This window comes from Globicephala melas, chromosome 15 (genome assembly GCF_963455315.2).
Source record: "Globicephala melas chromosome 15, mGloMel1.2, whole genome shotgun sequence".
NCBI classification, from domain to species: Eukaryota; Metazoa; Chordata; class Mammalia; order Artiodactyla; family Delphinidae; genus Globicephala; species Globicephala melas.
Genome location: NC_083328.1, coordinates 63680813 through 63704944, shown reverse-complemented (window position 1 = coordinate 63704944; position 24132 = coordinate 63680813). Strand labels below are relative to the sequence as shown.

The following is a 24132-nucleotide window of genomic DNA, read 5'->3' as shown; positions in this document are numbered from 1 at the left end:
GACACAGAGGACTGCCAGCTGGGAGAAGGAGAAGACACAGCATCTATGTCACTCTAGCCCCCAACAAGAGACCTATTGTTTTTTTTTTGTCAGCCCAGCCATATTATCTCATGTAAATGTAGTTTCCCTTTGAAAACATTTAAAACACAAGGTTCCATTTTTAAGTGGAGGGAGCCTGAAGGAGCCTGGAGTATCTTTACCAGAAATCTTCAGTCCAAGCAAACTCTCTTACTTTATACAAAAATACACTGAAGCCCGGAGAACCTAAGTGGCTTGCCCACGGTCACACAGCTGGCTGTCAACAGGGCCAAGGCTAGATCCGGGGAAGCAGGAAGAAAGCAAGGCTGTCCTGGACATGCAAGGGTAGGGAAGGAGTAAACCACAGTAGTGAATGCAGTACTGAGTGCGGACCCTGGACACCAATGGGCTTGGTTTGACTCTTGAGCTCAATCCTTACAAGCTGTGGGACCCTAGCAAAACGACGGAAGCTCTCTGAGCCCATTTTCCTATCAGTAAAATGGGGATAATAATAGCACTCACCACATACTGTTGTGAGGATTAAGTGAACTAACAGAACAGAGCACTTATACATTGTAGCTGCTTTTCTTTAACCCATTTGTGTGAGTGGGCGCGGTTGGGGGGTGTATGTGTCTGTGTAGACATAAGACCAACAAGCTTAGAGAACAGGTCACATGATCCAACTTCCAGGTGCTGCCCTGTCAAGGCCAGTGGGAGACAAATTGTCCCAATGGAGCTCTAGGTACTAAATTGCAATGCTGTTACTTCTAGGTAGTAACTCAAAACTGAGTGTGCCTCAGAACCCAGGCTGCACCCAGATTCACTGCCTCCGAGTTCCTGTATGGTGGGACTTGGGAGTCTGAACTTTTAAAAATTATTGAGATATAATTTACACACCATAAAATTCACCATTTTAAAGCATACACTTGTATGGGTTTTTATGATACTCATAAGGTTGGCCAACCACCACCACTACCTACTTCCAGAACCTTGTCATCACCCCAAAAAGAAACCCAGTACCCATTAGCAGTCACTCCCCCTTCCCCACTCTCCCATCCCCTGGTAACCACTAATCCCTCTGTCTCTAAGGATTTGTCAACTCTGGACGATTCATAAGAATGCAATCGTACAACATGTGGTCTTTGTGTCCAACTTCTTTCACTCTGCACAGTGTTTCCAAGGTTTGTCTATGCTGCGGCATGGATCAGGGCTTTATTCCTTTGGAATCTGCAATTTTAACAAGCTCCCCAGTAGTTCTGATGATTGGGCTTTGGGGAGAAAAAGAACAGCAAATTCACACAAGGTGAACCTTCTGGTTGCTATATAGATACAGGGCCTCAATCATTCCTGCAGGTGTGCCCATCTCAGAAGCCCCGCTGGTGACAGGAGACATCGCTGGTCACTTGCCTCCTCCAGAGCCTGCAGAGGTTGGGCAGGGTCTCCTGGTGCCCGGTAGGGAGGACATGTGCATCTAAGGACAGTGCCTGGCTGCGGTGGGAACTGGGCAGATGAACTATGAGACTCACACAAGGGGATTTAGTCTCAACTCCAAGACTTTAATGTACGTTATGCTCTTGGAAAAACAATTCCAAGGAGACAAGTGGAACCGAAAGTCTTAACCGGAGGGGATTCTTATTCAGAAACCTAGTGTGAGCCGCAGCCTTGGGAGAGAGCAGCACAGGGACTCTGATCACAGTACAACAGTGTGAGGTCAGGGTGGCAGGGCCTGTGTGTATGATGCGCGGGCCCTCAGGACTCCCAGGAAACCGGAGCACCATCACTCCTGTGGCTGACAGCCCCACAGCAGGATGGGGGGGGGGGCGGACCCAGGCTGACCAGGTCATCTCTGGAGCTCTGAATAAGGGCACAGAACTTCAACAGGGCCAAAGAAGCCTGTATAAAGCAAGAACCTTTCTCTTTGTCGTTGAATCTCCAGGTCATCAGAAACACTCGTGCTGGCTCTGGTGAGGAATGGGGCCATACAAAGGGTCACCAAGGCCCACTTCTGGGTCTGAGGCCTCAGAACGGAGCAGATGGGAGGGGTGTGGCACTAGCAACGCCTCTGAGGTCAGGGGCTGCAATGATCTTGAAAGATTATCCACTGGGACCTCTGGACAGGAGAAAGGGACTTAAAGCAAAAGCTGACCACTCGTCAGATTCAACCCAACTGTCTTCTGTTATGCCCTCCCCAACCTGGGGCTCCAGGGTGGTCACACACCCATGTTTTCTGTGACGTATTCCCATCCAACAAGGGGCAGGCAGAAATCCTGGCTCATCTCCCTATTACCCTCTGATTAACTTTTAAAAAGTCACCAACTGACATCTCAGACTCCTGGGCACTCCAGGGTTTCTAACCGTTCTACGGAATAAACAATCGGTTCTCCTGGGCTTTTGGCTCAACTTCTTCTCTTCTGGGAGGAAGCAGGCTGCTGCTGAGGCAGGTCTCTCCCAAGAGCTCATCTGGAATTCAGTTAGGTTATAGCACCGAGGCCAGGCTGACGGCGAACCCACAAATGCGCCTTCTAGATGGGGTACAGCCTCGCTGGCACTGAAGGAACTTATTTATTGGTGAAGGAGGGAATTCTGGCTCCATCTTTGTAGAACCTGGCAGGGCTGCTGCCCCAGTAAGTCCCAGTAGGACAGGTGAATGGAGGAGCCAGGACCGCAGCCGTGGGGAAGGGGCCTCCTCTGGCTGAGAGCTTTTCCACTTAGCCAGTCCCCACGCCCTCGGGAAGAACCACCACCACCGGGGCGCAGTCCTCAGGCTCCGCCTCAAAGTCCCACTGAAACTTCTTGGTTAGGTGAGCTTGGAACTTTTCAGCTTTCTGCCTCAGGGTGGCATCCACGGCAACGCTGCAGGCGGATGAAAAGAAAACCTACAGAGAACAGAGGATAAGTCACTCCTGAGAACACAGAGGGGCTGAGAAAGCTGTGGAAATTTCCTCGTGGTGTTCAGCTCTCCAGGGTGGGTGGATCAGCCGCTGCTGGCACAGGCTCAGGACACCTACTGTGCTCCCCCCAAACCAAGAAAGAAGGTCTAAGCCCAGCTGAGAAGCTCGGGCAGGACCAGAATGGAAAATTACTATCTTGGGCAGAGATGCCCCACTGAGAGTAAGTCCAGCGGGGCCATCACCCTGGCCCTGCTCTCCGGGGAGATCTACTGGGCACCTGGACAGTAACTTAGAAAAAGAGGCAGTAGCTACACCAGCTGGTACTAAGAAAGGCATGGGGGTGCTTATAAGCCCCTGGATCCCATAAAATCCCAGGCCCTAACCCAGTGAGGGTGAATTGCTGCTCTAATCTAAATGGGCCCCAGGCTGCCAATCTGAGGTTTCTATTCCCCTTAAAAGCTTTGTTTTTTTTAAATTGTGGTAATATATACATAACACAAAATCTACCATTTTAAACATTAAAAAAATTATAATTTAAACGACTGTACTAAATACACATAATATTCACCATGTTAAGAGTATAGCCCAGTGGCATTAAGTATATTTACATTATTACACAACCGTCACCACCAACCATCTCCAGAACTTTTTCATCTTGCCCAACTGAAACGACACCCATTAACTCCCCATTCCCTGCTTCCAGCCCCTGGTAACCACCATTCTACTTTCTCTCTATGAATCTGACTACTCTAGGTACCTCATATAAGTGAAATCATACAATATTTGTCCTTTTGTGCCTGACTTATTTCACTTAACATAATGTCCTCAAGGTTCACTCATGTAGGGAGTGCCAGAATTTCCTTCCTTTCTAAGGCTGAATGATATGCCACTGTATGTAGATACCACGTTTTTTCCCCACTCATCTGTCAATGGCCATTTGGGTTGTTTCTACCTTTTGGCTATTATAAATAATGCTGCTATGAACACGGATATAAAAATATCTCTTACAGACTCATTGCTTTCAATTCTTTGGGGTATATACCCAGAAGTGGAGTTTCTGGATCATAAGGTAATTCTGTTTAATGTTTTGAGGAACCACCATACTGTTTTCCACAGTGGCTGTGTCATTCTACATTCCCATCAGCAATGAACGAGGGTTCCAATTTCTCTACAATCTCTTCAGTATCTATTATTTGTTTTTGTTTGTTTGTTTACAATAGCTACCCAAATGGGTGTGGTGTCTCATTGTGGTTTTGATTTGCATTTCCCTAAGGATTAGTGATGCTGAATATCTTTTCATGTATTTATTGGCCATGTGTATATCTTCCTTGGAGAAAAGTCTATTCTAGTCCTTTGCCCTTTTTTTTTTTTTTTGCGGTATGCAGGCCTCTCACTGTTGTGGCCTCTCCCGTTGCGGAGCACAGGCTCCGGACGCGCAGGCTCAGCGGCCATGGCTCACGGGCCCAGCCGCTCCGTGGCATGTGGGATCTTTCCGGACCGGGGCACGAACCCGTGTCCCCTGCATCGGCAGGCGGACTCTCAACCACTGCGCCACCAGGGAAGCCCTTTTTGGATCAGGTTTTTTTATTTGTGTTGTTGAGTCATCGAAGTTCTTTATATATTCTGGATATTAATCCCTTGTTTTGATGTTCTTTTAAATTCAGTTTCATCTAATATAAACATGGGCAGGGGCAAACAGAGTAATTTTCCCTACCTCTGAAACTCCATTCCAGATTGTCCCGGATCTCAACCGCTTCTCTAAGAATGACAGCAAACCCATTACTCCTTCTCACACTATGTTATTGTTCTCAAAGAAGTTTCATAGAGTAGTCCAATGGATCCTCACAAGGCCCTGGGAAGACACACTAGGATGCCTATTTTATGGAAGTGGAGGCTGAGGGGAGTTAAATGGCTGGGTCAAAATTACCAGAAAGGAAGGAGCAGTTTTTCCCAGACTACCCGTTGGCTCCCTGCAAGACCACCCCAGACACAGCAGCATGAGGGTGAAAGCAGCAATCTGATCCACATCACCTTCGTGTCACAGCTGGCCCGCAGGCCACCAAGGAAGGAATCTGGGCTCCAGGGCCTTGACCTGACAAAGGTAACAGGTGTACTCTGCAGCTGCTTCCAGGGACAACACGCCTCCTAACCGCCTCTCCACTGTCTTTCTGTTAGCAGGAGTGAGGCTCATGGTCAGTGGTCTTTGCTTGGAGACACTTTGTTGGGGTGGTAGCAGGGACTGAAGTGACGGGGAGGGGAGGCTCAGAAGCAGAAGGTGGGGGGTTACAGAATTTAGTTTCATTACTTGGGAATCGACTAAATACAGGAGCAGGCAGCACAGCTACAACAAAATACCAGATCAATAACTAATTAGAGGGGCTGTGTGAGCTCACTGGTGAGAGGGCAGTGGGGAAGCCGGTGGCCTGTCCATAGGCAGCTAATGGAGCTTGCTCTGGAGCACTGAACGTGAGGCTGGCTGAACCCTGGGGAGGGGCCTGGTATGGGAAGCAGAGAAGCCTTGTTTCAAACAGCATTAGTGCTGGAGGCCCTGTGCACCCATGGGTCTGCCCCCAGAGGTCCTGGGGGCGGGGGCCTGCTGGCTGAATTAGCAAAAGCCTCTTCCTGTTCTCCCTCCTTACATGGTAAATTGTACTACTCTCTACACAGCCCTTCCTCTCCTGCCACATTGAGCAGCTGCCCAAACATGCTCCATTGCCTCTTCTGTGCCTCTACTCACACAGGCTTTTCCCTCTGCTTATGACACGCTTCTCCACCCCTGCTTTCTCCTCCTTCACCTACTAATTTCTACTAGTGACCCAAGCTCAGTTCAGATGCCACCTCCTTTGGGATGTCTTCCCAGACCAAAGACAGAACAGGTGCTCCTCTGTGCTCCCCCGGTGCCCAGGGTTACTTGGGACATAGCCTCACTCTCAGTCAGCAACCGTCCATTTACCATTGAGCTCTCCCAAGAGACAAGGAGCAACCCCAAAGCAGAGACTCCTTTTCCTACCTGCATCCCACTCCCCTGGCACAGAGTCTGCCATATAAAAAGGACCCATTGGATGTTTAATGAACAAAAGAACGAAGAAGATCATACGTTCTACGAAAATCTATTTCTGGGTCCCTTTTGCACAGTGCCTGTACCAAATGATTGCTCGATAATTACATGATGGTGCTGGACAGAATAAGGGACTCGTCCTGGGGAGGACGTGGCTTATTTACCAGGCCCCTGAATGCCACCGGCTCACAAGCCATCTCCTTGTGACAGTTCTCTTATGAAAGCCCAAGCTGAAAGGAACTGCTCCAACCTCTGTTCCCCCAGGACTGCGCCTGAGCATCCCTTATGGCATTTCTCACACTCTGCTTGCATCACAGTGATCTGTGCCCCTTCAGAGTAGGGGTCACTTCCTAATTATCAATGTGACCCACACAGCAGATCGCCCAGGGCCTGGCATAGAGTTGGGGCCCACAGGATGCTCACTGAATGGATATGAATGAGATGTAGGGATGGCCAGCAGTGAGAGACTGGAACAGGCTGGGTGCATACTCGTCATTCATCCTTCCCACCCACCTCTCCAACGTCGCCATGGGGGTAACATCAACTAGAGGCAGGTATAACTGACGGCTTCAGTCTGAAAAATAAGGCTTCTAATTTGAAAAGCGCTATGTCCTTTTTAAAGAACTTGTCAGTCTAATCTTTACTACAAACTGGGAGGTAGGATAGGAAATTACTATTCCCATTGTACAGATAAGGATGGTGATAAATGCTGAGCAAGTGATAAATGTCAAGCAAGATCCAGTCCCAGTAGTCAAATCGAAATCCTTCTTCCCTACCAAAACCTTCTTTTCGTCTTGACACAGATGTAATACATCCTTGATATTTTCAGCCGTGTCCTATGGGGAACCAAGGGGCTTGGAGACTAGGTGCTTCTGGAACTGTCCCTTCTGGAGGCCTCCAGGACCCAGGTCACAGCCTAGGTTGCCCGTTTTAAAAAACCAACTTTATTGATGCATAATTTACATACAATTAAATTCATCCATTTTAAGTGTTCAATTCGTTTTGATAAATGTATACAGCCATGCAACCACTATATGATGTAATCAAGATAGGTATCTGTTTATAGCTTTTTCTTTTGGTATCCAGTCTATGAGTTTAAAGGCCCATATCCTCCCCTTGACCCTAGCCCCTGGCATCCATTGATCTATTTTTGTCCCTATAGTTTACAAACTTGTGATTTTAAAAATTCACAATTCAGAAGAGATGTTTAGACAGTATCTGGTTTCCAAACAACAATTTACTTTGATTCTCTTGTTTTTAGATTAATTGTATGCCTTCTTATATAAATTTAGTAATGATATGGTTATTTTATTTACTTAAGTGAAACAAGTAAACTTTTTAAAATCACTGAGAAATGAATCATCTTAATATGGGAATATTAATCCTGGATATTTTAAAAATACTTTTGAAAAAGGATAATAACATTTCACAAACATCTGCACTTTAGAACTAAAAGCACACCCATTGGGTATTTTTCTTCAAATTAAAAAAAAAAGGTATTAATACTTTTACCATTAAGTCTATATATTGTAAAATTGTACTTTAGTCAGAAATGTGAAAGCTTTCTTTTAAACCCCAGTTAAATAAATTGAGTTCAGTCAGGTCACCTTGAGAAATTCAAAATACCACGGTAGATAGCTGAGTCACTGCTTATCCTATTTTGTGGCTAGACCAAAAAGATGAAATTTCCTAATTTTTTCAATTCCCACATGATTATTCAACTTAGAATGAAACTAGCCAGAGGTAGTACATTTTATTTCCACTTGCAGAAGAAGTAAGTGGTGTTAAAAGCAAGACTATCACTTCACAACAATTACCAAGAAGGCGAAAAGCAGCAGAATCATGTTTTCTGAGGTCAGTTTAAAGAATCTGGGATGTTTCATCTGGGGCTCTAATCATATATGGGAGCCCACCACAGTGGGCTTTAGAATCAAAGTTCAGCCTTGCCATCCACTAGCTCTGACAAACTCAGGCAAAATTATGTGACCTCCCTGTTCCTGTCTTCTCATCTATAAAATGGGATTATATACTTAACTTCTAGCATTGTTGTGAGGGCTAAATGAAATAATGCACAGTAAGTGTGCAGAAGTGATAGTTGATGGCAGGAGGTGCAGGAGTAGGCAGGTGAAATTTATCAGAGCTGGTGTTATGACAAAAACACAGGCATATGCTGTTTTATTGCACTTCTCAGGTATTGCATTTTTTACAAAATGAAGGTCTGTGGCAACCCTGCATTGAGCAAGTCTATCAGCACCATTTTCCCAACAGCATTTGCTCACTTTGTGTCTGTCTCATATTCTGGTAATTCTCAAAATATTTCAAACCAAAAACATTATGACTATACCTAGGAATAAACCTACCTAAGGAGACAAAAGACCTGTATGCAGAAAACTATAAGACACTGATGAAAGAAATTAAAGATGATACAAACAGATGGAGAGATAGACCATGTTCTTGGATTGGAAGAATCAACATTGTGAAAAAGACTATACTACCCAAAGACTCAATGCAATCCCTATCAAACTACCAATGGCATTTTTCACAGAACTAGAACAAAAAATTTCACAATTTGTATGGAAACACAAAAGACCCCGAACAGCCAAAGCAATCTTGAGAAAGAAAAACAGAGCTGGAGGAACCAGGCTCCCAGACTTCAGAGGATACTACAAAGCTACAGTAATCAAGACAGTATGGTACTGGCACAAAAACAGAAATACAGATCAATGGAACAGGACAGAAAGCCCAGAGATAAACCCAAGCACCTATGGTCACCTTATTTTTGATGAAGGAGGCAAGAATATATAATGGAGAAAAGACAGCCTCTTCAATAAGTGGTGCTGGGAAAACTGGACAGCTACATGTAAAAGAATGAAATTAGAGGGCTTCCCTGGTGGCGCAGTGGTTGAGAGTCTGCCTGCCAATGCAGGGGACACAGGTTCGAGCCCTGGTCTGGGAAGATCCCACATGCTGCGAAGCAACTAAGCCTGTGAGCCACAACTACTGAGCCTGCACGTCTGGAGCCTGTGCTCCGCAACAAGAGAGGCCGCGACAGTGAGAGGTCTGCACACCGCGATGAAGAGTGGCCCCTGCTTGCCACAACTAGAGAAAGCCCTCGCACAGAAACGAAGACCCAACACAGCCAAAAATAAATAAATAAAAGCCATTTCTAAAAAAAAAGAATGAAATTAGAACACTCCCTAACACCATACACAAAAATAAACTCAAACTGGATTAAAGACCTAAATGTAAAACCAGACACTATCTAACTCTTAGAGGAAAACATAGGCAGAACACTCTATGACATAAATAACAGCAAAATCCTTTTTGACCCACCTTGTAGAGAAATGGAAATAAAAACAAAAATAAACAAATGGGACCTAATGAAACTTAAAAGCTTTTGCACAGCAAAGGAAACCATAAACAAGACGAAAAGACAACCCTCAGAATGGGAGAAAATATTCGCAAATGAAGCAACTGACAAAGGATTAATCTCCAAAATTTACAAGCAGCTCATGCAGCTCAATATCAAAAAAACAAACAACCCAATCCAAAAATGGGCAGAAGACCTAAATAGACATTTCTCCAAAGAAGATATACAGATTGCCAACAAACACATGAAAGGATGCTCAACATCACTAATCATTAGAGAAATGCAAATCAAAACTACAATGAGGTATCACCTCACACCAGTGAGAATGGCCATCATCAAAAAATCTACAAACAATAAATGCTGGAGAGGGTGTGGAGAAAAGGGAACCCTCTTGCACTGTTGGTGGGAATGTAAATTGATACAGCCACTGTGGAGAACAGTATGGAGGTTCCTTAAAAAACTAAATCCCACTACTGGGTATATACCCTGAGAAAACCATAAATCAAAAAGAGTCATGTACCACAATGTTCATTGCAGCTCTACTTACAATAGCTAGGACATGCAAGCAACCTAAGTGTCCATCCACAGATGAATGGATAAAGAAGATGTGGCACATATACACAATGGAATACTACTCAGCCATAAAAAGGAACGAAATTGAGTTATTTGTAGTGAGGTGGATGGACCCAGAGTCTGTCATACAGAGTGAAGTAAGTCAGAAAGAGAAAAGCAAATACCGTATGCCTACACATATATATGGAATCTAAAAAAAAAAAAAAAAAAGGTTCTGAAGAACCTTGGGGCAGGAAAGGAATAAAGATGCAGACATAGAGAATGGACTTGAGGACACGGGGAGGGGGAAGGGTAAGCTGGGACGAAGTGAGAGAGTGGCATGGACATATATACACTACCAAATGTAACATAGATAGCTAGTGGGAAGCAGCCACATAGCACAGGGAGATCAGCTTGGTGCTTTGTGACCACCTAGAGGGGTGGGATAGGGAGGGTGGGAGGGAGATGCAAGAGGGAGGAGATATGGGGATATATATATATGTATAGCTGATTCACTTTGTTATAAAGCAGAAACTAACACACCATTGTAAGGAAATGATACTCCAATAAAGATGTTAAAAAAAAAAAAAGATTACGACTCACTGAGGGCGCAGATGACGGTTAGCATTTTTTAGCAATAAAGTGCTTCACTAAGGTATTTTCTTTTAAGACATAATGCTACTGCACACTTAATAGACTATGTATAGAGTAAACATGACTTTTATATGCACTGGGAAACCAAAAAATTCATGTGACTCACTTTTGGTGATATTCACTTTATTGTGGTAGCCCAGCACCGAACCCGCAATATCTCCAAGGTATGCCGGTACTACAGACATCATTGTCAGAGCTAGTGTTTTCCCTCGAGAGTTAAAGGTGGACACTCGTATTTCGAATACTGGCAAGAAATGAAGCTGGAGAGCCTATTTAGTGGTCTATTGCGACTAAAAGTATTAAAAAAAACCAGGTTACATGACTATATGCCTAAATGCTATGCAATCAGTAATAAGAATTCTTATTTTGTACATAATTCACTTTATAACATACTATTAAATTCAGATTATCCTTTCATTGGTTTTAAACAAATTATGATGACTCAAGTTGCTTCAAATAAAAGAAAAAACTGTATCTATTTTTATAAAACAAACAATTTTTATTCAAGCTAATCCATGGGATTTGTAAAAATCAGTGGCATCTATTCAAAGGGGCCTCTACTGGCAGAGGGCATTATGTCGCTGATTTTACACAAGCTAATGTGGCTGTCTTTAAGTGCTCACACACAAACACCAGTCCCTCTCCAGGTGTAGCAGCCATTTAAACTCTGAAGTAAGAAAGCCAGTTCCACTTACTTGATGACCTGCGGGGAGAGCAGGCGGCTGGCTAAGGAAGGCTTTTATGGGCTGATTCATTCACTCACAAACACCCGGAGTGAGTGCCTGTGTGTAGGGTGACAGGATCTCACTGCCAAGATGGCATCAGTGAAACTTGCCATCAAAAAAGAGAAAAGTTTTGAAATACCCTTTCCGCATTTTGCCCATTGAAATCTGTGTCATCCTTCAAGCTCATGATCAAATGCCCCCCTTCACAAAAACGCCATTCCTGACTCTCTGTCTCCTCAAATCTCAACTCCAGCCTGAATGAACCAACCAACCCCTCTCTGGTGCTCCTAATGCCCTTTGACCAGACTTCACTGTTTACACCTGTCATAGCAGGGTCATCTGTTCACACTGCCACAGGAATTATGCACTAAAAACACCCAATAACACAAAGTGAGATCAGTGCTAGGCCTCAAGTAGGTGTTGAATATAACCAGATGAACAAAAAATAGGCTTCTGGTAAAAGCCCATGGCTCAGTGGGGAAGTCAGGCAGACAATATATACATTTCACAAGCACAGCCTGTGCAATATAATAGTGACACGTACAAAGTAGGCTAATAGTATGGAAAGGAGGGAGATATCAGGGATGGCACCACAGAGAGGGATGCCTAGAGGGCATCCTGTAGGATCAACAAGTACAGGCGGAGGGAAAATCAGGTTCAGTTAAGAAGACATGAAACATGGGTATAAAGTTTCAGTCGTGCCAGATGAAAAAGTTCTAGAGATCCTCTCTGCTTACAGTTAACAGTACTGTACTGTACACTTAAAAAATTAAGAGGGTAAATCTCATGTTACATATTCTTTACAATTAAAAAAAAAAGTGGAAGGCATGGAACAGCATGGCATGTCTGGCAACTTGCAAGGAGACCACTGCTGCTGGAGTTGATGGTGGAAAATAGGGAAAGGAAGGAAAAGCTGGAGAACAGATTAGGAGCCCGATCAGAATGGGTATTATCACCTAGGTTTGGGCTTTTAACTTTTTAGGCAACGAGGACCACAGAGAAATAGAATCAGAGGTGCATTTTGGTGGCAGTGTGGGAGACAGATGGACTGATGGGGGTAAACATGGAAGTTGATAAAGTCTGATGCAGTCTAGATGAGACCAAAAGGCCCGGGTTAGGAAAATGGTACTGCCTTCTAAAACACTTAGGGCTACCTGGAGTTATCTGGTTAATTCATTTGTTTACTTTCCCACCAAAATCTAAACTCCAAGTCAGGGACTCTGTCTGTCTTGCCCAGAGCTACATTTCCCATCCTAGAACAGGGCCTTGTATACAACAGGTGCACAGCAAACGCCTGCTAAATCAATGAAGAGATGCTTCTGCACAAGTCCTTCAACTTTCAGAGTTTTATGTCAGCTGCCTGATCACATGGACTCTTCCAACAGTATGCTGGTTTTAGAAAAGTGCTCTGTACCTCTAAGAAACAGGCTAACTCATATACATATTCCTCAACACTCTGAGAAGAACGTTGTATATAAAGAAAGGATGCTTAAAAAACAGGTGTTGAGGGGGCTTCCCTGGTAGCGCAGTGGTTGAGAATCTGCCTGCTAATGCAGGGGACACGGGTCTGAGCCCTGGTCTGGGAGGATCCCACATGCCGCGGAGCAACTAAGCCCGTGAGCCACAAGTATTAAGCCTGCGCATCTGGAGCCTGTGCTCCCCAACAAGAGAGGCCGCGATAGTGAGAGGCCAGCGCACCACGATGAAGAGTAGCCCCCACTTGCCACAACTAGAGAAAGCCCTCGCACAGAAACGAAGACCCAACACAGCAAAAATAAATTAATTAATTAAAAAAAACAAAAAAAGAATAAGGTCTTTGAATGCAGAGAATGTGTTTTAAAAAACAAAAAACAAAAAACAGGTGTTGATATATTTTTTTTAAGGCACATGTCCTGGATTTTTCCAAATAATGACATCAAATTTTCTTGGTGAAAAGTCCAAAGACAAAATTCTTCTAATCATCAGCTTTGCACACCCTACCTGGACATTGAGCAATCCAGCTGGGCCCTTTCTGCTTTGTAAATCATTGCTGGCAACAAAGCCTCAGCAATGAGAGCTCAGCTGCTGGTCATGCTGACAATGGTTGGACAGCCAACGACACACTGCGGCCCTCCTATGTTTGCACGACAGCACTAGGGCATATCACAAGGGCAGCACGTATTCCCGCTGCCAGAGGCCAGTTAGCAGCCTGCTGCCTCCTACTGCTCCGCAACCCATGACCCAGTAACTGGGGCGATTTCCCCTGCAGAGGAAGGCTAAAGGGATTTAATTTCTCTGTGATATCAAGAACCAATAAAAGGGCAGTTTTATAACTCCCATGAAGTGGAATACACCAGGCTCAAACCATCAGCCTGACTGACTCATCCCCATGGTCCACACAAGTCCTTCAACTTCAGAGGTTTATGTCAGCTGCCTGATCACAGGGACTCTTCCAACAGAATGCTGGTTTTAGAAAAGTATTCTGTATCTCTGAGAAACAGGCCCCTGATAGGTATGTCCACTAATGTCAATCAAGACTCTTTTCGGTGGGGGGCGGGGGATCTACACTGTATTCGGTATGTAGGGGCATAAGCATAGGCCTTAAACCAAGACTCAGGCCTGGGTACAAATCCTGACTCTGCCACCTACCAGCTGTGTGACCTTATATTAATGATTTAATCTTTTTGAGTCTCAGTGTTCTCATTTGTAAAATGGGAATAATCCTCCCTGTCTCACGTGCTCCAGAGAGATTAAATGAGGGAACCCATATAAAGAGATAAGCATGGTGCCTATTAAATGCCACAGGCATTTAATGACCGTTCATTCCTTCCCTTACCATGGGTGGGAGTGAGAGGTTAGTGAATAGCCACCTTTTAAGGAGCAGGCCTGTGGGGGTCTCACACACAGTGAAAAAAAAGTCATGAAACAGAAAGTAGGGAAACTGACAGCCTGCAGCTTCTGCCTCTTCTATACTTGAGAAAGTTACACAATGTGAGTGACAGAGGCTGTCCCAAGAACATAAAGGAAGCTAATCTGTTTGCAAAGGGAGGAAATAGCACAGGATGGAGATTGTAAGTTGTTTGAAGCTTCTTCCCTAATTATCACTCATAATGAAAATTTAATTGCTGAGTTAAAAGCAAATTTCACTTTTTCTGTCAGAGAATCTCTGAAGAAACTGGCACATTTTGTTTGAACAGGAAATCAAAGTTACTTTAATGCCTAAATGAGATCTAAGGAGCTGCAGATGTTTCCCTGGGAATAACTAGCTTCAAAACTCTGTCCTACTGGTTTGCAGCAACTTACAGCTACAGGGAGGCAGAAATAAAAACTGTTTTGAGCCGAGTTGCTCAAGGGGTGGGGCTGACTCAAATTCCAAGTACCCCAGTGCTAGGCACCTTGGGGGGCGAGGCGGAGAGAAGGAGAGAGGGTCTCTGGAATTAAGGAGCTTATAATCAAGTAGGAGAGAGAGAATCAGGGAACAGCCTACTATTAGGAAACTGAAATGAAGACAACTTGGCTCAGGAAAGAACAGCAAAAAAAAAAAGATAAGCCTCCAAGGGTACTTTCACACACCCTGGCCTTAATTCTGACCCACTTGGGTGTCAGCCAAAAGCCTGCTCACCTGTAAGGTGCTGGTGAGGAAGTTGTCCTGGGAGACAATGTCCACAAAGAAGTCGGCGGGGATCTCGCCAAGCTGGTGGTACAGGATGGAGATGAGGTTGACGTAAAGGGTGTGGTGCTTCACCATGGCCTCTTCTGACCGGCACAGAAGGTTCAGGAGCTGCTTCCAGTGCTCGAATGCCTCGTACACGTTCCCCAGCAGGAAGCATACAAAGGCAAACTGGAGTTCACCTGAAAGGTGCAGAGAGGAGAAATGATCCTGAGGGACAGGAGTACTGGCTGACACTACTAAGCCGCCAGTTCCACTGGGCCTCAGCAATAAGTGGCTTTCTATCCTTGTCACTCTTCCAGAGCCCGGCACAGGGTTTTGCACCTAGCAGCTGCTCAATAAAAGTTTGCTGAACTGCTATAAACTCAAGCCATGAGAAACCAAACTGGTTTTGGATTTCTGTGATATCTGAGTGCAAGAGAAGAGGCACACATAGTATCTGCCTAGCATTTAACAAGTTTACAAATGTGTCCATGGATATTATGCCAAGTGGATCCCCAAACTGGCTGCCCATCTGAAATACTAAGAGAACTTGTTAAAAATAAAGCTGCCCAAGCCTCACCACCAGAGATCCTGGTTGAGGACAGATGATGGGGCCTCAGTATCTGTAGCTCTAACAAGCTTCCCGGGTGCTTCTGATGCACACGGTCTGCTTCAGGGTCAGGGAAATGCTGCATTACACCACATAATCCTCAGCCCAACTCCGCAAGGTGATCAGGGAAGGTGGTATTTGCCTCATTTCATAGATGAGGTCAAGCAAATTGCCCAAGGTCACACATCTAATGCTTAGCAACTGAACAATGGAAAGATAAAACAGATTTCTTTTTAAAATTTATTTACTTTATTCATTTATTTTGGGCTGCATTGGGTCTTCGTTGCTGTGCGCGGGCTTTTCTCTAGTTGCGGTGCGTGGGCTTCTCATTGTGGTGGCTTCTCCTGTTGCAGAGCACCACCTCTAGGCACATGGGCTTCAGTAGTGTGGCTTCAGTAGTTGTGGCTCGCGGGCTTAGTTGCTCCGTGGCATGTGGGATCTTCCCAGACCAGGGCTTGAACCCATGTCCCCTGCATTGGCAGGCAGATTCTTAACCACTACGCCACCAGGGAAGCCCTAAAACAGATTTCTACTGGGTGGGAACAGTCCTAGAGCCTCCCTGAACAAGAAAATTCATGAGTACTTGTTCCAGGGTTAGCCTGCCAGCCAAATTATTTTTCCTAGTTTAATCACAGGGCTCTGTGATTTGATCTCTATGAGCAGCCTGTGGTTAAGAGCATGGGCTCTAGAGCCAAAATGCATAGGTTCAAATCTCAGCTCCAACCACTCAGCAGCTGTGTGACTTTGGGCACGTTACTTAATCTGTTTATGCTTCAATTTCCTTATTTGAGGGTTGTAGTGAAGATTAAATGAATCAATATAGTATATATAATGCATTTAGCATAATGCCTGGCACACAGTATCACTCAAGAAATCTTAGTTATTATTCCCACATTCCCACCAGATCCCTGTCTCAGAGACCTGGTAATCCAGAAGCCATTGTCCTTGGGCAAGCAGCTGGGTCTCTAGTTGCCAAGATAAACTGCTGCTGATCAGAGACGCTCTCTCTGGCTTCAAATTTAAGGAGGGCTTCTGTGGTATATCTACGTGTGGGCCATAAAAAGAACAGATGTACTCAACACTAATACCTCTTTAAATGCATGGTGTCTGATCTGTCACCTCTGGAGACCTGGAAAAACTAGTTCTCTGTTCCCAGGCTCGTGGAACAAAGTTTGATTTGTGTGGATAGCTACCTAGTCTAGATATTTTGAACATTTGATCAATATTTTCAAAATATAGTTAAACTTTCTATAGGTTAGAAAATTTAACCTTTTCTAGAGGTTAATGATTTGCTTCTTCAGTTGGCTTTACCTTGTTAGTTTGTGAAAATACGAGCTTATTCTCTGAATTTAGGGCATTTGTTTAAATTCATACATTTCTGGCTCAGTCTAAAATTAAATTATGAGATCAGAAATAATTTCAAAGGACTGTCATGAAGACACAGTAATCCCTGAAACAGACCTTTTCACAAGATTACTTTGAAGAACTGAAATGTTTAAGAGGTAGAAAACAGGATTTCTGTTCATTTTTTTTTTCTGTTTATTTTTAAGCCAGAATTTCAAGTGTTACTTATTAAATGAAAATAGATACACCCCATAAAATGTCCCTTTTTATCAGCTAAGCCTATTATGTAAAAGGCCCCATATTCAAAATTCTCACTGATCTTCCAATAGAAAAAGATGTAAATATTGGACAACTTATACAAGAAAAAATATTAACAACTATTAAAGATGTGACAAATGTTTGCTGTCACTAGTAATCGGAGAAATATAAATTGAAACAAGATGTCATTTTTCAACTATCCAGTTGGAAGAGACCTTTGCTAAACTGCCATATCAAATGCCATGTCAAAGGTGATGGGCAACAGCCTCACCAGCTGGCAAGGATGCATGACCTTCTCCTGGCAACATGCACACTCTGATCCAACAATTTCACCCCGAAATGTATGCAGAAGGGCACACAAGGACATTCATTAGACGCCACTTATAATAGGGAAAATAGGGACATCTTAAAGATCCATCAACAGGGGTTGGTTCAATTACTATGGAACATAAGTAGCCACTAAAGAGAAGTGACCATTTCAGTGACATGGAAAAATGTTTACATTAAAGCAAATTACAGAATAATATACTGCAGTCTTGTTTTTGTAAAAATATTATATATACAAAAACACATAACTGAATTAAAAAAGACTAAAAGGAAACACAAAAATATATTAAACTGAGAAATACATATAAATATATACCTAAAAGATGGAAAATAAGTACAACAAAGTGCAAAACAATGGTTATTTCTAGGTGGTGGGATTTGGAATTTTATTTTTGTTTTTCTTCTAGGATGAATATATGTTATTTTTTTGTAATAAGGGGGAAAAACAACAATAAAAACTATGACAATTAAAAGAAAATCACTGGGACTTCCCTGGTGGTCCAGTGGTTAAGAATCCGCCTTCCAATGCAGGGCACGTGGGTTCGATCCCTGGTTGGGGAACTAAAATCCCACATGCCATGGGGCAACTGAGCCCATGCGCCACAACTACTTAGCCCACGTGCTCTGGAGGCCGTGCCCCACAACTAGAGGAGAGCCCGTGCACCACAACTACTGAGCCCGCACACTCTGCAGCCTGCGTGCCACAGCTAGAGAGAAGCCCACACACCACAATGAAAGAGTCCACGTGCCACAACTAAGGCCTGATGCAGCCAAAATTTTTTTAAAATAAAATTTTAAAAATTTAAAGAAAAAGAATTGGACCTTTAAAAAAAAAAGAAAAAGAAAATCACTGTTCTGGATGAAGCCTTGAGAGAGTCAGGAGCAAACTGAGCGGGGAGGTGGGAGGCCCCCAGGAACACGGCTGGGCCTGGGAACCAGGAGCCCTAGGCTTTGGTCTCACTTCGACTACACCACTTAGCAGCCAAATCCTTTCCCTCTATGGACCTCAATCTGTAAGACGCGGTGGCAGGGAGGCTGGGCCACACCATCAGTACACAAACACAGGACTGTCTGCATCAGGTTCACCTACAGTGCTTGTCTGTTAGGTAGACAGAGAGATAAATTGCTGGGGCCCCAATCCAGATCTCTTGAATCAGCCTCCAGGGGTAAGACCTGGGGATCTGTATCTTTAACAAGCATTCTGGGCAAGACCGCCTCCTAGCCAGGTTTAGGAACCACTGGACTAGATAACCCAAGATGTACTCCTTGTTCTCAAGCCCTCCTACTATATACACCTCCCCTGGCCCACTCTCAAAGCCTCGTTCCTCCTCACCTAGCACGTCCTGGGGACTTTGGGGGAACTGCTTGTTGAGCACCGTCTCCAGAGCATAGCTCAGGTCCATGCTGTGCCTGGTTATCTCAGCCGGCGTGGCACCTGCCGGGAACATCTGTGTGGGCAGCTTGGAGAACCGGATCTCTGTGCCAGGTCTGGGCTTCATCTCGGGCAGCCGGGCCAGGCCTTCCTGGTAGCTTTTGCACTCAGTGCCGCAGCGGGGTAGATTCTGCTCCACCCGGTCCTTGGTGTACTTCATGGAGAGCACAGGCAGCACATCTGAGAAGGCACAGATCTGCCGACTCTCGGGCTGGAGCTTCTCCACTGTGGCCTCGCTGATGAAGTTGGTTAGTGAGACCCACTTCTTGAGTGTGGCATATGGGTAAGGTCCCAGGAACTGGTCCAGCTCCTGGAGGTTGGCCCTCATGGCCTCCACCACAGCCTCTGGGGCTGGGGACAGGTCTACCTCTTCCTGGACTGCATCCCAGCGCAGGACCTTCAGCCCCCGCTGCTGTAGGCTAAGGAAGAAGCCCATACGGGGGCCCACCTCCCTGGGATTGGCCTTGTCCACAGAGCTGTAGTGGAGGAAGTGGATGCCTGGAGGGATCATCTTCACACCCCGGAACTTGGGCCCCACCTCCCAGGAGTTGTAGTCAATGCCAAACTCTGTCCCCTTGGGCATATTCAGGATGACCACAGTGGCCCCTTCAAAGAAGAGGTGCTTGGCAAGCTCAGGATCCATCTGCATGGCAGCCATGGGACCAGTGGTGAGTGACCAAAAAGAAAACTTTTCTAGTTTTCCAGAACAGCTGAAAAAGAAATATATCAGAGTTAATCAGAACCTGGGGAAGGATGCTTCATTTGCTGAGCATTCTCTATGTGCTAGATATTGAACTAGACCCCTGACATAATTATCTCCCTTAATTTTCACCACAACCCCGCATTGTTTTACAGATGAAGAAAATAAGACTCAAAGAGAAGAGGGGTTTTGTGTTTTGGTTTAATGAGCAAGAACACTCACTTCACAGCTGGAAAGACATCAGTTAAAGAAAAGTGACATGTTCAAGGTCACAGAGGACCCAGTTAGAACCTGGGTACCCTGCCCTCCAGGCCAGTGTTCTTTCCACTGTTCACTCAGGATCTACTCTCAGATCTCCTTCTCACAACAGAGGATGAAGGCAGAGAAAGCTTGGCTGGTCCATTCTAACTATAACTCTGCCTAAACTGTCTTAAACTCTAACTCTGTCTAAAACCTATTGCTGGAGAGTCCCCAGAAGAGTTGAGAAGCACCCACTCAGTTTCCTGTAAGCCTCAGGGAAGGCCCAGAAATGGACCAAAGGTGGAAAGTGGGTGCTCAGTATCTAAAATTCACAAAAGGTTTGGGCAGTGAAAGAGCTTTTCAACCACAACCACACCCTTCTTCTCTTACTTATAAAAAACCTGAAGTCCAGAGAGTGAAACGACTTCCCAAAGGGTTCACAGTCAGTAGCAGCTCTGGACTGCTCACCCAGAAGGGATCCAGGAAGCACAGCTGGCCTTGGATCCGAAGAGAAAGACCATAGAACATTTATTTTGTCTACCTCTGAACTACCCATGAGGACACACTGATAAAACTTCTGTAAGCAGACACACACTGCCTCTGTATTTATAAGAATGGTTCCAGGGCTTCCCTGGTGGCGCAGTGGTTGAGAATCCGCCTGCTAATGCAGGGGACACGGGTTCGGGCCCTGGTCTGGGAGGATCCCACATGCCGCGGAGCAACTAGGCCCGTGAGCCACAACTACTGAACCTGCGCGTCTGGAGCTTGTGCTCTGTAACAAGAGAGGCCACGATAGTGAGAGGCCCGCGCACCGCGATGAAGAGTGGCCCCCGCTCGCCGCACTAGAGAAAGCCCTCACACAGAAACCAAGACCCAACACAGCAAAAAAAAAATAATAATAATAATAATTAATTAATTAATAAAAGGTGTTGTTATAAAAAAAAGACCTGGCACAGCCAAATAAATAAATTAATTAATTAAAAAAAAAAAGAATGGTTCCAACATGAACTAATTTAAACAGGACAATTATCTAACCCTTTAGTCCAAGACACCTACCTATTCAATTCAACAAATAACCCTGGAATGCCTGCACTGTGCCAGGATCTTTGCCAGGCACTAACAGAAACATTCACAGAGAAAGACAGTTACTGCCCTCTAGGCACTTCCAATCTAGCCAGACATACAAACAAGGCCCCAAAACTTCACAAACAGAAGGACCAGCTGCCTGTTTAATCCTTTTTACTCATTTTATTTAAACAAACAAAACAAAATAAAACCATGAGGAAAGGAAGAGCAACCCTTTTCCAAAAATGTTAAGGACATATTTTATTGTCTTAACCCAATACCCACCACAAATGACTCTCACTCTAAATCAGCATTATTTTTCCAAACTGCAAGTCACAACCTGTTAATGGGTCAAGAGATCATTTTAGGGAATCTCAGCCAGCATTAATTTTTTAAAATAAAAGGACAGAATTTTTAAAAATCAGAGTACATCATAAATATTAAAGCTAAGTACTGTTTTCGGAAGCTTTGTGTGTTTGAATGGACTCTTGGTCACAACATAAAATGTATTTGTTACTGTAGGTCACAATCAAAAAAGTCTGAAAGCCACTGCTCTGAATAATTTATATCATTTTCCTATTCCTAATCTTGAATTCAGAAGGTACTTAATAAATATTTGCTAGATGAACAGCTATCGCATTTAGAATAACTGCTCATCAATTAGCCATCTTCCCTGGTGGCATCTGTATGCCCCTCCTTGATAATGCCATTCCTTTCCTTCTATTTCCACCAGACTGTAATTCTCCTCACTATATCTTCAGCAGCTGGCACATGGCCTGGCACAAAGAAGATGCCTTGGGAGGCAGAAAGTCACATCCACCCACTTCTCTCTACCACCTCCTTAAGCTAAGCTACCACATCCCTCACCCAGAGAGCGATCGCCCCTTCAATCCCTTCTCCATCCAATAGCTGGAGTGACCTTCTCAAAGCACTAATCTAAGCATGTCACCACCCATACTTAATATCCTCTGAGAGGCTTCTCACGTGGCTCTTGGCAAACTAAATTCCTACCATGACCTACAAGGAAGGCCTGCGTGGTCTGGTCCCTGGCAACTCCTCCAGCTTGTGTCATACCATGCTTTCCCCCACACGCTCTCTGTTGCAGCCAAACTGACCCCTTTCAGACCCTCAAACAGGAGGCTTCCCTGATAGAAAACTCTTCCCTCCCCTCTTTCTCAAATCATTTTTCTGATCTCTGCTCAATATTCATCTCCTCAGTAAAGCTTCTTTGACCGGGTCTAAGTCAGTTCTCCTGTAATTCGCTCTCACGGCGCCTCGTATCTTTCCATGTCACTTATCACAGTTGCAATTTTGCAAATGTTAATAGAGGGCTGTCATCTCCAGGAGACGTGGGTCTTTTGTATCTCTAGCACATATTAGACACTTGGTAAACATCTGTTTAATAAAAGCATGATACCCATTTTGTAGAGAAGAAACAAAGCCTCGGTTCGGAGAAAAGACCTTAGCCGAAGTTACAGAGAGTAGCTCAGAACCACGTCAGGCGGAGCCACGGCCTCCGGCCCGCAAGTTCTAAAGTTACGAAAAAAAGCAAGTTACCGCGGGTGCCCCAGGAAGTCCTGGCGACGGTGTATCTGGTGACGGTTTCTCAGGGAGCAAGGCCTGTAGAGACAGGTGGGTCCCACCACCGGCCCACAGACGGGGATGTCCCAGTCCCCGCTAGGTGCCCTAGTGCAGGGCCATCCGCGATCCCAAGCTGGGAAGAGGGGTGGCCGGACCACACAGACAAAGAAAGCAGAGGAGTTAAAAGAGGACAGGAGGCCGCGCTCACCGACTTGGGTCTTGCCTCAGGCTCAGGCACCGCGGAAGCGCACCGGAAGTTCTCCCTCTCGGGCGCCGGACTGGAGCAATGGGAAAAGGGGCCGGGCGGATCTCTCGGTCGCGGGAGGAACGGCCCGCCTCTGCAGGTTCCGCCCCATAAAATATTGCCTTTTGCTACTTTTAGTTACTGGTTTTAGCTTCTGAACAGTGGATAATAACTTTCATCAAACGATGCACTTTATATCCCGCTCCAGAAACACATCCACCAGCCATGGATTTTCGGTCTCAATCAGTCATGGTTTCTGAGGCTGGGGTCAAGTTCATGGCTGCCCAGTAGCCACAGACAGAGGCTCAGTCGTGGTTCGGTTCAGTCGATCTCTATCCGAGTGACAGTGTCACAGCTGGCCCGTTATCACCCGGTCCCAGCTTCCAACCATACTCAGCTGTAGAGGAGAGCTTCAGAAACCCAGCCCAGAGAGAACCAGTCTCACAGCAGTAGTCACCACATCGGTCCCTCTAGCTATAACCACCCAGTGTCCTCCGACAGTGCAGGCCTACTGTGATATCTCAGTCAGGCTGTAAACGCACCCTGAGGGAGGAAACCTGCCTGTCTTGTTCTCCACTGTTTTCCTGGAACCTAGCACAAAGCCAGGCACAAAGGCCCAGCTCAATACATATATTATGCATTTAATTAATGACAGTAATTCTTTATTAATTAATGGCTTCTATTTTGGAGCCTAGCCCTGTGCTGGGTGGTTGTATCAGTCAGGGTTCAACCAAAGAGGCAGAGCCAACAGGAGGTATATAAGAGCTTTATTACAAGGAATTGGCTTACATGATTGTGAGGGCTGCCTAGGTAAGTGCAAGATCCATAGGGCAGGCCACTTGGTGTATGATGTCTAATCCTTGCACTAACCCTACTAAGCATGCCAATCTGTCTCAGTCAAAATTCATCTCTTAGTGGGTTACAGACTAGACCGGGCCCTGCAGTCATGGTTGATCACAACGAGCTGCTGCTGGATTAGCCAGAGATGGCCTCCATCAGTCACAGTCATGCGTGTCAATCTGTCTGTCATGTCAGTTCCATTTCCTGCATGAAGAAGCTCAGCTCCCTCCCCACCCCTCCCCATTTCCAGCCTTAGGTGCTGAGCTCCTTGGTCTGTTTTCAGAGCTCCCTATTCTAGCAGGACTCACCCTCTTCTGAGACTCCAGGGCACTGAACTATGGGCACAGGAGCCATAGGTGGTAGCTCAGGAATCCCAGCTGGTGGGTTGCATGTCCACCCAGATCAGGTTTCTCAACCTTGGTACTATTGAGATTCCAGGCTAGATAATTCTTTGTTGTAGGGCTGCTGTCCTGTGTGTTGTAGGATGTTTAGCAGCATCCCTGGTCTCTACCCACTGTATGCTAGTAGCACCTCTCAGTTGTGACGACCAAAAATATCTCCAAGCATTGCTAAATGTTCCTCGAGGGACAAA

General features: G+C 45.2%; 1 protein-coding gene across 3 annotated transcripts in view; it reads right to left on the bottom strand.

Moving 5' to 3' along the window:
- The window catches only part of AAR2 (AAR2 splicing factor), a 65679-nt gene extending 42959 nt beyond the window's left edge, over positions 1-22720 (bottom strand). Inside the window, exons 1-4 of one of the 3 annotated variants that reach the window (XM_030830695.3) lie at positions 22665-22720; positions 18772-19580; positions 14870-15099; positions 25-2894 (exon numbers count right to left, since the gene is read on the bottom strand). In XM_030830695.3, the coding sequence (XP_030686555.1) occupies positions 2727-2894; positions 14870-15099; positions 18772-19528 (1155 nt within the window). In that variant the 5' untranslated portion in view covers positions 19529-19580; positions 22665-22720 and the 3' untranslated portion in view covers positions 25-2726. Of the gene's footprint in view, positions 1-24; positions 2895-14869; positions 15100-18771; positions 19581-22432 lie in introns of those variants that run through there. The other 2 variants (XM_030830694.3, XM_060285447.2) reach the window with 2 other exon arrangements.
- Positions 22721-24132: the final 1412 nt, after the last annotated feature.